The sequence below is a fragment of the Ornithorhynchus anatinus genome, chromosome 8, assembly GCF_004115215.2.
Source record: "Ornithorhynchus anatinus isolate Pmale09 chromosome 8, mOrnAna1.pri.v4, whole genome shotgun sequence".
Classification (NCBI taxonomy): Eukaryota; Metazoa; Chordata; class Mammalia; order Monotremata; family Ornithorhynchidae; genus Ornithorhynchus; species Ornithorhynchus anatinus.
In genome coordinates, this window is record NC_041735.1 from 28676038 (window position 1) to 28690043 (window position 14006).

Sequence of the window (14006 nt, forward strand, 5' to 3'; positions counted from 1 at the left end):
CAGTAACAGACACAGTCCCTGCCCTTTGACGGGCTTACAGTCTAATTGGGGGAGACAGACAGACAAGAACAATAGCAATAAATAGAATCAAGGGGATAAACATCTCATTAAAACAATAGCAAATAAATAGAATCAAGGTGATGTACATCTCATTAACAAAATAAATAGGGTAATGAAAATATATACAGTTGAGCGGATGAGTACAGTGCTGAGGGGAGGGGGGAGGAGCAGAGGGAAAGGGGGGAAAAGAGGGCTTAGCTGAGGGGAGGTGAAGTGGGGGTAAAGGGGAAGCAGAGGGAGCAAAGGGAGAAAGGGGAGCTCAGTCTGGGAAGGCCTCTTGGACGAGGTGAGCTCTAACTGGGTTTTGAAGAGGGGAAGAGAATTAGTTTGGTGGAGGTGTGGAGGGAGGGGATTCCAGGACCACGGGAGACGTGGCCCAGGGGTTGACGGTGGGATAGGCGAGAACGGGGGACGGCGAGGAGGTGGGCGGCAGAGGAGCGGAGCGTGCAGGGTGGGCAGTGGAAAGAGAGAAGGGAGGAGAGGTAGGAGGGGGCAAGGTGATGGAGAGCCTCGAAGCCTAGAGTGAGAAGTTTTTGTTTCGTGCGGAGGTTGATAGGAAACCACTAGAGGTTTTTAAAAAGGGGAGTGACATGCCCAGAGCATTTCTGCAGGAAGATGAGCCGGGCAGCGGAGTGAAGAATAGACTGGAGTGGGGAGAGACAGGAGGAAGGGAGATCAGAGAGAAGGCTGACACAATAATCTAGCCGGGTTATTACTAGAGCCTGTACCAGTAGGATAGCCGTTTGGGTGGAGAGGAAAGGGCGGATCTTGCCGATATTATAAAGGTGAGACCGGCAGGTCTTGGTGATGGATTGGATTTGTGGGGTGAACGAGAGAGCCAAGTCAAAGATGACACCGAGGTTGCGGGCCTGAGAGACGGGAAGGATGGTCGTACCATCCACGGTGATAGGGAAGTCAGGGAGAGGACCGGGCTTGGGAGGGAAGATGAAGAGCTCAGTTTTGGTCATGTTGAGTTTTAGGTGGCGGGCAGACATCCAGGTAGAGACGTCCTGGAGGCAGGAGACGATACGAGCCTGAAGGGAGGGGGAGAGGACAGGGGCAGAGATGTAAATCTGTGTGTCATCTGCATAGTGATGATAGTTGAAGCCGTGAGAGTGGATGAGTTCACCGAGGGAGTGAGTGTATATGGAGAACAGAGGAGGGCCAAGAACTGACCTTTGAGGAACTCCAACAGTTAGAGGATGGGGGGTGGGGGGGGGAGGAGGAGCCTGCGAAGGAGACCGAGAATGACCAGCCAGAGAGATAAGAGGAAGTCTGAAATGGGAATTGATGCCAACCACATTGAATTTTACCAGCTGGCAATAAGTAAGGTCTCATGGGGAAGAACTCTGATGAATCCAGCAGGGAAAAGAGCTCCCCACACCAGCTGATGGGTGGAGTGAAAATGTAAAAACCCTCTGCCAAGAATTGGAAAGGTCATCATCAGCATCATCCTCAGTGGTATTTGAGTGAGCAGAGTCCTGTACTAAATGCTTGGGAGAGTATTGATAGACATGTTTTCTACCCATAGTGAGCTTGCTGGCTAGAGGACACTGAATGATGATAATAATAATGATGGTATTTGTTAATCGCTTACTATATGCCAAGCACCGTTCTAAGCGCTGGGGTAAATACAAGGTAATCAGGTTGTCCCACATGGGGCTCACGGTTTTAATCCCCATTTTACAGATGAGATAAATGACATGTGCAGAGAGTGGTTTGCCCAGAGTCACATAGCAGACAAGTGGCGGAACCGGGAGCAGAGTGAAGTAGGGACCGGAGTGGGGAGAGACAGGAGGTTGGGTGGTCAGTAAGGAGGCTGATGCAGTAATCTAGGCAGGATAAGATGAGTGATTAGCAGTTTGAATGGAGAGGAAAGAGCAGATTTTAGCGAAGTTGTGAAGGTGGGACCAACAGGATTGGGTGACGGATTGACTGTGTGGGTTGAATGAGAGAGAGAGGAGTGAAGGATAACGCCAATATTATGGGCCTGTGAGACGGGAAGGATGGTGGTACTATCTGCAGTGAGGGGAAAGTCAGGGAGAGGACAGGGTTTGGGTGGGAAGATAAGGAGCTCTGTTTTGGACATGTTTAGTTTGAGGTGTCAGAGGGACACCCAGGGATCGATGTCCTGAAGGCAGGAGGAATTATGAGACTAGAGAGAAGGAGCAAGGTCAGGGCTGGCGATGTAGATTTGGGAATCACCTGCATAGAGATGGTAGTCAAAGCCCTGGGAGCAAATGACCTCTCCAAGGGAGGGAGTATAGATGGAGAAAAGAAGGAAATTCAGAACTGAGCCTCAAGGGACCCATCAGAAGTTGGGAAGCATATGAGGAGCCTGCAAAAGAGACTGAGAAGGAGGGGTCAGAGAGATGAGAGGAGAACCAAGAGGGGACGGTGTCAGCGAAGCGAAGGTTGGATAAAATTTCAAGTAGATGGTGGTCTACATTGCCGAAGGCAGCTGAGGAGTGTAGGAAGATTAGGATAGAGTAGAGGCTAACGGATTGGTAAGAAGATCATTGGTTACCTTAGCAAGGGCTGTTTTGGTCGAGTTAAGGGGGTGAAACCAGATTGGATAGGATCAAGGAGAGAATTGGAAGAGAGGCAAGGGGGACAGGGGATGTAACCAACTCTCTCAAGGAGTTTGGAGAGGAAGGGTAGGTGGGAGATGGGGTGGTAACTGGAGAGAGCCAGAGAGTCTAAGGAGCGCGTTTGAAAGCACTGGGGACAAAGTGAAAGGTTGAAGATGGCAGTCAAGGAGGGAAGAAGGGAGGGAAAGGGATGGAGTCAGAAGCACGGGTAGAGGGGGTAGATTTTGAGAGGGTGTAGATTTTGAGAAGAGATGAGAAATCTCTTTTCGTGGTACTGCAATGAATATAGAGAAAGTCAAAGAGGGTGGTGAAGGAGGAGGGGGAAATTGGAGAGGATAAGGGAAATTTCAGGGAGATCATTTCCGATGGTTTGGATTTTGTTGAGGAAATATGTGGTCAGGTCATTAGGGGAAAGAGGCGACGGGGGGGAGGGATGGGAGGACAGGAGGTTTGAAGAAGGGAGTTCAAATGTCCACAACAGCCGGTGGAGGAGGTGGGTGGGGAAGTGAATCAGGAAGAAGTATCTTTGGACAGACGAGAGGGCCGAATTAAAGCAGGTAAGAGTGAATTTCACTTGGGAGAGTGCAGTGTAACAGAACTGGCAGACACATTCCCTGCCCACCATTTGTTCATTCATTCATTCAATCATATTTATTGAGCGCTTACTGTGTGCAAAACATTGTACTTTAAGCACTTGGAAGATCGCGATATAACGAATGGACGCATTCCTGCCCACAACGAGCACAAGGGGTTGACAGCCTAGAGAGGTAGACAGGCATTGAAATAAATCATGGATATGTACGTAAGTGCTGTGGGACGGGGGGTGGGGTGAGTATCAAGTGTCTCAAGGGTCCAAATGTAAGTGCCAGGACAACGCCGTATCTACATTGTAGACGAACATCAAATACTGGTACAACGTGCACCTCTCGATGCATGTATTTCCAGTCCTAAAGAGTCTAAACTAGTCTCAGCCGACTTCCCACTGATTGACTGAATGAAACTAACAGCAACTGCCCAAGAGACATCAAATGGTTTCAAGTTAAGTAGTTTCCTACTCAACAGTAGGTCACGAAAGGTCGGGGGAGGAGGACTCAAAAGTCCCCGCGGTCACTGAGGTGTCTCACAGAAATATCCCGTTCCATCGGCCCAGATGGCAGCCACTGGGTTTGCCGGCCGTCCTGTCATGGGTGTCACAGGGGGAGCAGGAGAGTGGGTGGTCTGGTGTAACCCGGCCCTACCACAAAAGAAATTCAAGGGCCTTTCCTTTTTTCTCTTCCCACTGTTAAGATAAAGTCTCATGAAATGGAGGCGGCGTCACTTTAGTCCTGTGTCTGTGGAACGGCACCATTCAACGGGGGGCCCGGTAGCTCAGCAGCCCCACTTGGGTTACAGTGCTCTCGCCGTGGATGGCCCGGGGCGAGGAGAGATACCGCCCCAATTTTTCAAGGGCACAGTGTACCAGAGATTGTCTCGGTGACGATCACGCACCTGTGCAACCTCACTGCAAGATCGTCTTCAAAGAGGAAGGTCAGCTCATATATTGTTTAAAGACCTTAGTTGCATCCAAACCCTCCAAAGAGCTAGGCTGGGGGAATGCACACTTTTGATTTTTGGGGGGGCCCAGACTAAGAAAATAACTTGCAGTAGCAGGTTAATAATAATAATTACGGTACGTATTAACCACAGACTATATGCCAAGCACTGATCTAAGCACTGGGGTAGGTAATAAATAATCATAATGATGGTATTTGTTAAGCGCTTACTATGTGCCAAGCACTGTTAGCGCTGGGGTGGATACAAGGTTATCAGGTTGTCCCAAATGGGGCTCACAGTCTTCATCCCCAATTTACAGCTGAGGAAACTGAGGTACAGAGAAGTTAAGCGACTCGACCAAAGTCACAGAGCTGCCAAGTGGCGGAGCCGGGATTAGAACCCGTGACCTCTGACTTCCAACCCCCTGCTCTTTCCACTAAGTTAATTGGGTTGGACATAGTCCCTGTCCCGCATGGGGCTCACAGTCCTAATCCCCATTTTACAGATGAGGTAACTGAGGCCCAGAGAAGTGAAATGACTCACCCAAGGTCACACAGCAGACAGGTGGCGGAGCTGGGATTAGAACCCAGGTCCTTCTGACTCCCAGGGCCGCGATTTATCCAGAAAGCCTCGCTGCTTCTCTTACCGTCTTGCTTCTGTATAGAAGGCTTCCCCCAGAGGTCAGGGGGAAAACTGGGGACGAATTAACCCACAGGTTCAGGGAGGAGAGAGGGGAATTTGAAAAGCAGATCGATTAGCTAATGTAGCATTTTCGCTTTAAAAAGGCTTCCCCACTTTTGGAGCCAGCCCCTGGAGACAGTAGTTCCAAGAGCTGATTAGGCCAGTTGGGCCCGCTGCTCACTGACAGGGGGTGGGGGTATTTATTCCCCTGGTTATTTATTCCTACAGCCCAATGGGCTGTAGTTCACTCCTCCTCAAAGGAGACGATGACCCATTTCTAACACTATCCATTACAACTCTGAAATCACCATTTAGGAGACTCAACTGGAAATCAGGCATGGAAAGAGACGGCAGGCAATCGAAGCCTCTTCTCTTAACTCCTCATTGTATTTTATTTGCCCCCAATACAGTAGATCTTGCTTGGAAAATGCCAAGGCGGTGGCCGTCGCCTAGGCAATCAGACGAGACGTGATTATTGCCTAAGACAAATTGAACGCAGTTAAGAAATATGACTTGGAAGGCTCCATCAGTGCCAGCCAGAGAGGAAGTGGAGGAAGTGGGCAGCTGGGTATCTCTCGACCAGCAAATCAATCAATCAGTGGGATTTACTGAGCACTTACTGGGTGCAGAGCACTGTATTAAGTGCTTGGGAAAGTACAATTCCACCGAGGCGGTAATAATAATAATACTAATAACGTTGATATTTGTTAAGCTCTTACTATGTGCAGAGCACTGTTCTAAGCGCTGGGGGAGATCCAGGGTAATCAGGTTGTCCCACGTGAGACTCACAATTAATCCCCACTTTACAGATGAGATAACTGAGGCACAGAGAAGTGAAGTGACTTGCCCAAAGTCACACAGCTGACAAGTGGCAGAGCAGGGATTCGAGCCCATGACCTCTGACTTCCAAGCCTGGGCTCTTTCCACTGATTGACAAGGTGGAAGAAGGTATAGCTTAGTCAAACCAGCAAAATTCAAGTCAGTGGGAAAAAGATCCAGAGCTCTTCAACTGTGGCTGTCTGTTTCCCATGATCAGCCGGGCTAAGGCATTGAGCATATAGTATCTGCCCCAGCCCTTAGTAAAGTGCTCAGCACATAGTAAGTGCCTAAAAAGGAACATTATCAATATTACTTTTTTTTTTTAAAGTACATCTCACCAAGTGGGTCCTCAGGAAATGTGAATAATACTCTGCTGATCATCCTCTAGAGGGGAAGCTCTCAATAAATACCATTGATTAATTGATTAATAGTAAGGAAAAAAATCTGCGGCTACACAGACAGCAGTAGAGCGACAGATTTGCAGCATCTGTAATCACATCGTGCCTATAGTTGAGGAGCAGCCGCCCAGGGGAAAGATTATGGACCTGGGAGTAAGAGGACCTGGGTTCTAATCCGAGAACTGGGACACCCTGATTACCTTGCATATCCCCCAGTGCTTAGAACAGTGCTGGGCACCTAGTAAGCGCTTAACAAATACCATCATTATTGAAGCAGCGTGGCTTAGTGGAAAGAGCCCGGGCTTAGGAGTCAGAAGTTATGGGTTCTAATTCTGGCTCCGCCATTTGTCTGCTGTGTGACCTTGGGCAAGTCACTTAACTCCTCTGTGCCTCAGTTCCCTCATCTGTAAAATGAGGATTAAGACTGTAAGCCCCATGTGGGACAACCTGATTACCTGTGTCTACCCCAGTGTTTAGAATGATTATCTTTCTACAGAAACGCTCTGGGCATGTCACTTCCCTCCTCAAAAATCTCCAGTGGTTGCCTATCAACCTTCGAATCAAGCAAAAACTCCTCACTGTTGGCTTCAAAGCTCTCCAATGGCTCTCTAAAAGCTTAGAATGGTGCTTGGCACATAGTAAGTGCTCAACAATTACCATCATTATTATTATTGTTATTAATAATAATCCTGACTCTGCCACATGCCTGTTGTGTGTCCTATAACGAGCTCATAGTCTAGAAGCGGGGAGACAAACAACAAGACAAAACAAGTAGAGAGGCATCAATAGCATCAAAATAGATAAATAGAATTATATATACACAGCTTTAATAAATAGAATAATAAATATGTACTAATATACACAAGTGCTATGGGGAGGGGAAGGGGGTTGAGCAGAGGGATGGAGTCGGGGCGATGGGGAGGGGAGGAGGAGCAGAGGGGAAGGGGGCTCAGTCTGGGAAGGCCTCCTGGAGGAGGTGAGCCTTCAGTAGGGCTTTGAAGGGGGGAAGAGAGTTAGTTTAGCGGAGGTGAGGAGGGAGGGCATTCCAAATCAGTGGTAGGACGTGGGCCAGGGGTCGACAGCGGGACAGGTGAGAACGAGGCACAGTGAGGAGGTTAATGGCAGAGGAGCAGAGTGTGCGGGCTGGGCTGGAGGACTGTGAGCCCGTAGTTGGGTAGGGATTGTCTCTATCTGTTGCTGAGTTGTACTTTCCAAGTACTTAATACAGTGCTCTGCACCCAGTAAGTGCTCAATAAATATGATCGAATGAATAAATGAATGAGAGAAGGGAAGTGAGGTAGGAGGGGGCCAGGTGATGGAGAGCTTTGAAGCCAACAGTGAGGAGATTTTGCTTCATTCATTCATTCATTCAATAGTATTTGAGCGCTTACTATGTGCAGAGCACTGTACTAAGCGCTTGGGATGAACAAGTCGGCAACAGATAGAGACGGTCCCTGCCGTTTGACGGGCTTACAGTCTAATCGGGGGAGACGGACAGACAAGAACAATGGCACTAAACAGCGTCAAGGGGAAGAACATCTCGTAAAAACAATGGCAACTAAATAGAATCGAGGCGATGTACAATTCATTAACAAAATAAATAGGGTAACGAAAATATATACAGTTGAGCGGACGGGTACAGTGCTGTGGGGATGGGAAGGGAGAGGTGGAGGAGCAGAGGGAAAAGGGGAAAATGAGGCTTTAGCTGCGGAGAGGTAAAGGGGGGATGGCAGAGGGAGTAGAGGGGGACGAGGAGCTCAGTCTGGGAACGCCTCTTGGAGGAGGTGATTTTTAAGTAGGGTTTTGAAGAGGGAAAGAGAATCGGTTTGGCGGAGGTGAGGAGGGAGGGCGTTCCGGGACCGCGGGAGGACGTGACCCAGGGGTCGACGGCGGGATAGGCGAGACCGAGGGACGGTGAGGAGGTGGGCGGCAGAGGAGCGGAGCGTGCGAGGTGGGCGGTAGAAAGAGAGAAGGGAGGAGAGGTAGAAAGGGGCAAGGTGATGGAGAGCCTTGAAGCCTAGAGTGAGGACCTTCATATGAAGGTTGATAGGCAACCACCAGAGATTTTTGAGGAGGGGAGTGACAGGCCCGGAGCGTTTCTGGAGAAAGATAATCCGGGCAGGAGAGTGAAGTATAGACTGAAGCTGGGAGAGGCAGGAAGATGGGAGATCAGAAAGGAGGTTGCGGCAGTAATCCAGTCGGGATAGGATGAGTGATTGTACTAACACGGTGGCGGTTTGGATGGAGAGGAGAGGGCGGATCTTGGCGATGTGACGGTGAGACTGGCAGGTTTTGGTGACGGATTGGATGTGAGGGGTGAATGAGAGAGCGGAGACAAGGATGACACCAAGGTCGCGGGCTTGGGAGACAGGAGCAGATTCCACTTCATTAAACCAAAAGCGTTCTGGCCCAACCCATCGAAGATACTCCTGAGACAATGTTGGAAAAGGTCACTCTCGCCAAAAGGGGTGCTTCAAAATGGACTGTGTGAATCTATGATACTTATTAAGCACTTGATATATGTAGAGCACTGTTGGTTTAGTGGAAAGAACCCGGGTTTGGGAGTCAGAGGTCGCGGGTTCTACTCCCGGCTCCGCCGCTTGCCAGCTGTGTGACTTTGGGCAAATCACTTAACTTCTCTGGGCCTCGGTTACCTCATCTGTTCACTGGGAAGCAGCGTGGCTCAGTGGAAAGAGCCCGGGCTTGGGAGTCAGAGGTCATGGGTTCGAATCCCTGCTCTGCCACTTGTCAGCTGTGTGACTGTGGGCAAGTCACTTCACTTCTCTGTGCCTCAGTTACCTCATCTGTAAAATGGGGATGAAGACTGTGAGCCTCACGTGGGACAACCTGATTACCCTCTATCCACCCCAGCGCCTAGAACAGTGCTCTGCACATAGTAAGCGCTTAACAAATACCAACATTATTATTATTAAAATGGGGATTAAGACAATGAGCCCCACCTGGGACAACCTGATAATCTTGTATCCCCCCAGTGCTTAGAATGGTGCGTGGCACTTAGTAAGCACTTAACAAATACCATCATCATCATCATCACTGTAATAATAATGGCACCCGCTAAGCGCTTACTATGAGCCAAGCACTGTTCTAGTGATTGATTAGACTGTCATTGGGCAGGGATTGTCTCTATCTGTTGCCGAATTGTACATTCCAAGTGCTTAGTACAGTGCTCTGCACATAGTAAGCGCTCAATAGATACTATTGAATGAATTGAATAATTGGGACAATACAATAGAGTTGTTAGACAAGATTCCCACTCTCTAGGAATTTACAATCTAGTTGGGGGGGGAGGGGTCAGACAACAAAATCAATTACAAATAGGGGTTACAGCAGAATATAAGACTCTCTACCCAAGTGCTGTGAGTAAGAAACTGCTTAAAATGTACAAACCTAAGCATATCAGCAAGGCAGCAGGGAGGAAAGAAAGGGAAAATGAGGTTATTCATTCAGTAGTATTTATTGAGCGCTTACTATGTGCAGAGCACTGCACTAAGTGCTTGGAATGGACAAATTGGTAACAGATAGAGACAGTCCCTGCCCTTTGACGGGATTATAGTCTAATCCTATTCAGGGAAGGCTACTTGAAGATGTGCTTTTAGTAAGGCTGTGAAGGTGAGGAGTGTGGTTGTCGGATAGGAAGGGGAAAGAAGTCGCGGGTTCTACTCCCGGCTCCGCCACTTGCCAGCTGGGTGACTTTGGGCAGTCACTTAACTTTTCTGTGCCTCAGTGATCTCATCTGTAAAATGGGGATTAAAACTGTGAGCCCCAAGTGGGACAGTCTGATCACCTTGCATCCCCCCAGCGCTTAGAACAGTGCTTTGTACATAGTAAGTGCTTAACAAATACCACTATTATTATTGTTACTCCAGGCAGGTGGGAGGATATGAGTAAGGGGTCGATAGTGAAGTGTGCGAGCTGGGTTCTAGTGGGAGAGGAGAGAGGTTAGGTAGCAGAGAGAGCGCCGACAGATTGTGGGCCTCAAACCCAAGGTTAAGGAGTTTCTCTTTGATGCCAAGATGGATGGGCAGCCATTGGAGGATTTTGCAGAGTTCCAAACCAGAGCTCATCTTCCCACTCAAACCCCATCCTCCCCAACATTTCTCACAGTATATTACCCTGCCTCTCTCACAAGCCTGTAACCTGTAGGCTTTATGCGTGGCTCAGCGGAAAGAGCCCGGTCTTGGGAGTCAGAGGTCATGGGTTCGAATCCCGGCTCTGCCACTTGTCAGCTGTGTGACTGTGGGCAAGTCACTTACTTTCTCTGTGCCTCAGTGACCTCATCTGTAAAATGGGGATTAACTGTGAGCCTCGCGTAGGACAACCCGATGACCCTGTATCTCCCCAGCGCTTAGAACAGTGCTCTGCACATAGTAAGCGCTTAACAAATACCAACATTATCATCCCCATTCATCTCTCTCCGTCAGCCTGTCACCATATCCTGTCAGTTCTTTCACATCTCCAGAATCTGTTCCTTCTTCTCCACCCAACCCTTTGTCATATCCCACCTTACTAATGCCACAGCCTCCTCCCTGGCCTCCCTGCCTTCCGTCTCTCCCTTCTCCAATCCTTCTCTTTTGCTGCCCGAAACACTTTTCTAAATAACTGCTCAGTCGATGCCTCCCCGCTCCTCAAAAACCTCCAGTTGCTGCCCGTACAACCCCACATCAAACGGAAACGCCTTGCCGTCGGCTTTAAACCTTCCGATCGACTTTCCCCTTCACCGAGCTCCTGCAGTCCAGCGTTCGCACTTCGCACCTCCTCACTGTACCTCGACCTCGGCTACCTCATCGTCCACTTACTGGCTTTCTTTTCCCTTCCCTCTACGGCCCCCTTGGCCCTGACCCCTGCGAGAATCTTTGGGCTTGATCCCAGGGGCGGAGAAGAGAGTGAGTGGGGGATCAGCGATAGCAAGTTCGTGAAATCGGAGCCGGCCACTGCCATGCTGGCCACACATCCATTTCACGAAACCTGAGAGTCGGAGGACCCGGGTTCTAATCCTAACTCGACCACTTAGGTACTGCGTGACCTTGGGCAAGTCACTTCGCTGGGCCTCGAGTTCCTCATCTGTAAAATAGGAATCCTGCACCTGCTCTCCCACCTACTTAGACGGGGAGCCCCATGTGGGACAATCCCCCGGTGCTTAGAACAGCATTAGAAGCGCTTAACGCATACTATAATTATTATCATCGGTTACTCCCACCATGCCCGAGAATTTGAATCTTTTATGAATGGGTGTGAGAATGGGCCCGTATCTGAGTAAACATCAAAGGGCCCATGTGAGTGTTGTGTTAGTGAGAGGGGGGAAATGGAGACAATCTTACATCTCTGTTTCTCTAGTCCTTTTCTGTTCTCACCCTAGCGACAAGCATCTTTCTGCTCCTTACAGATGACGTTTAAAAGTTTAGAGCTCAGCTCTCAAAAAAGTCAAGCTAAATCAATTTTAGGATCCACTCATCCAACTTGAAATCTTTCAAGTTGGATGAAAGACGAAGAGAAAGGGAACTGCTGTTTGTTTTTGGCCCTACGTTTGAATTGAGAGGTTAAAGTGGAAGGGTAGAAGGGCCAGTTCCCTACCCAGATATTCTAACCTAACCACCCGTCTCTAACCTTTCCCAGCAATGATGTTTCTTATAAAAGGATAAACGTTTCAGGTTACGTGGCCAACTACGCAAGTAATGAACAAATCCGAGCATCCGTAAGACTTTGGCTGTAGCCATTTCCATTTATCTTGCATCATTTGCTCCATCCTTCAAATTCTGTTGTCTGTATAGCACTAGAGAGGGCTAAGGAACTTTTTTGCTCTAAAAAAAATCACTGTTATAGATTTTTTAAAAAAAAAAAGAATGGAAAAATCCGAACATTCAGGGGTTAACTTTAGACTCAAAGGGAATACAAGTTCCTGTCCTTCTCCAAAACTTCCCTTTCTGCATTTCCTACAATTTATAAATTGTAGATTCACAGAATTCAGAGAATTGGGAGGGACTCCTTGAGGAACTATAGACCAACCCTCTCCCAGCTCAGGCCCGAGAGTCGAAGCCCTGGCTTCTAATCCCAGCTCTACTACTTACCTGTGGGGTGACTGTGTCTCAGTTTCCTCATCTGTGCAGTGGGGATTCAATACCTGTTTCCCCTCCTGTGAGCTCTATGAGGAACAGGGACTGTGTCTTAAATGAGTGGCTTGTATTTACCTCACCGCTTGGCAGTTAGGAAATTGCCTCCACATAGGTGAACGAATCGACTATCCAAGACTATTAGTTGGTCATTTTTCACAGACTAATTCCTCGAACCTTGCCTCAAAGGACCCTACCTTCTTACCATCCACTCTGGTTTCTCCACAGTCTTTAAAAAGGCAATGACCCCAAAGCGGAGAATGGCCCCTCTAATAAGGGTTACCCTAAAGCAGAGTCCAGAAGGATTATTTCCTAGCTCCCACCTGTCAGATTCCTCCCGTCCACCATCCTAGGGGAAGGTTGGCACTTGAAATAATAGACCTCCTCTGCCAACTCCCATTCAGCTTGGGGTTGTTGGACCGCCCCCGCATCATCTTCCGTCATTCTGATGATGCCTAGTGGGTCCTTACCCCCATCCTGTCCAGGGGTGGTGTCTGTACCCTGTCCCTTGTACTTCTGCAGTGGACCTGAACAGGGAGAACGACCGATTTCCTAAGGTATTCCAACTTTTGGATTTACAAATTTAGTGCTTCGATCAATCAAGCCCTCAATGGTATTTATTGAGCACTTACTGTGGGCAGAGCACTCTACTAAGCACTTAGGAAAGTAGCCGGGATCCCCGCCTACGAGGAGCTCACAGGCTATGAGGTGGGAAAGACATTAAAGGCGGGAAAGACATTAAAATATATTAGGGAAAGGGGAACTGTAGCAGAGGAGAAGTGAATACAACCTCAATTCCTCCCTTCGGGTCACGGGGAAAGACATCAGACACCATGCGATAGGTCCTCTGAAGCTGGTGGCCACCTCTGCATAATCAGTCCCCGCTTTTCAAAATAAACCCATTTTGACCCAAACCTAGTGTTCAAAATAAACTCATTTTGACCCAAACCTAGTGACAATCTCTCTTTTGAGATCCAGTGCTAGGTTTTCCACATTAACTTCCCGTGGAAAAAACATCTGATTTAGGAAAAACCCGCAGCCCCGCTTTTCAAAATGGTTTATCTGCACTAGAATTACCCAGAGCATATCGATTCATTTAAACGAAATCACATCATTATGTTTACACCTTTATTGTAAAATAACTGTACAGTAATGTATACAAAGCTTTCTCATATTTAATCATCTTCCTCCTCCTCTTCATCACTGATCACATACTTCTTGTGCTTTTTACTTGCTTTATCATCATCCTCCGCTTTCCTTTTTCCAGAAGGTTCTCCTTCCTTCAGGGGGAGAAAAATATTTCAAACAATTAAAATTTGGATTTACTTTTGCTGAAACCTATCAAAACCCATATCATCTCAAACATTCAAAGGTGCCCTCAAATCCCAAATAATTCTGTTTACGATTTTCATAATATTAAAAATGACGGGTCTAGGTTACCCATTGGGAATTTTTCTACTCTAAAGCTTCATAACTAAATTTTTGATTTTTCCAAGTTGTATTAAGAAGAAGAATCTAAGAATCCAAACTTTCAGAGGTGAACCTTAGGCTGGAAAGAAGCTTGGCCAAAACTTCCCTTTTTGGACTCCCTGAAATTTATAAATAGGGTCGGAGACTTCCAAACCTACCATTAAAAAACAAAACACAAACAAACAAAAACACAACCTGACAAACGGGACCTAATTTAGAAATTTTTCCTTTGTTGCATGAATTTTGAGAATATTTTCTTTGCTAGGATGTTTGTTCATTCAGTGACTAACTTGACCGTACCGGCTTCCGTTATGCCAAACAATGAA

General features: G+C 47.8%; 1 protein-coding gene and 1 long non-coding RNA gene across 4 annotated transcripts in view; one reads left to right on the top strand and one right to left on the bottom strand.

Moving 5' to 3' along the window:
• LOC114813803 overlaps positions 1–14006 on the top strand; it is an 81507-nt gene that overhangs the window by 65278 nt on the left and 2223 nt on the right. The window lies entirely within an intron of this gene.
• Positions 13325–14006, bottom strand: part of LEO1 (LEO1 homolog, Paf1/RNA polymerase II complex component) — a 37715-nt gene continuing 37033 nt past the window's right edge. For 2 of the 3 annotated variants that reach the window (XM_029070944.2, XM_029070943.2), the window contains exon 12: positions 13325–13490. In XM_029070944.2, coding sequence (XP_028926777.1) covers positions 13386–13490 — 105 coding nt within the window. In that variant the 3' untranslated portion in view covers positions 13325–13385. The remainder of the gene's footprint in view (positions 13491–14006) is intronic. The other variant, XM_029070945.2, reaches the window with a different exon arrangement.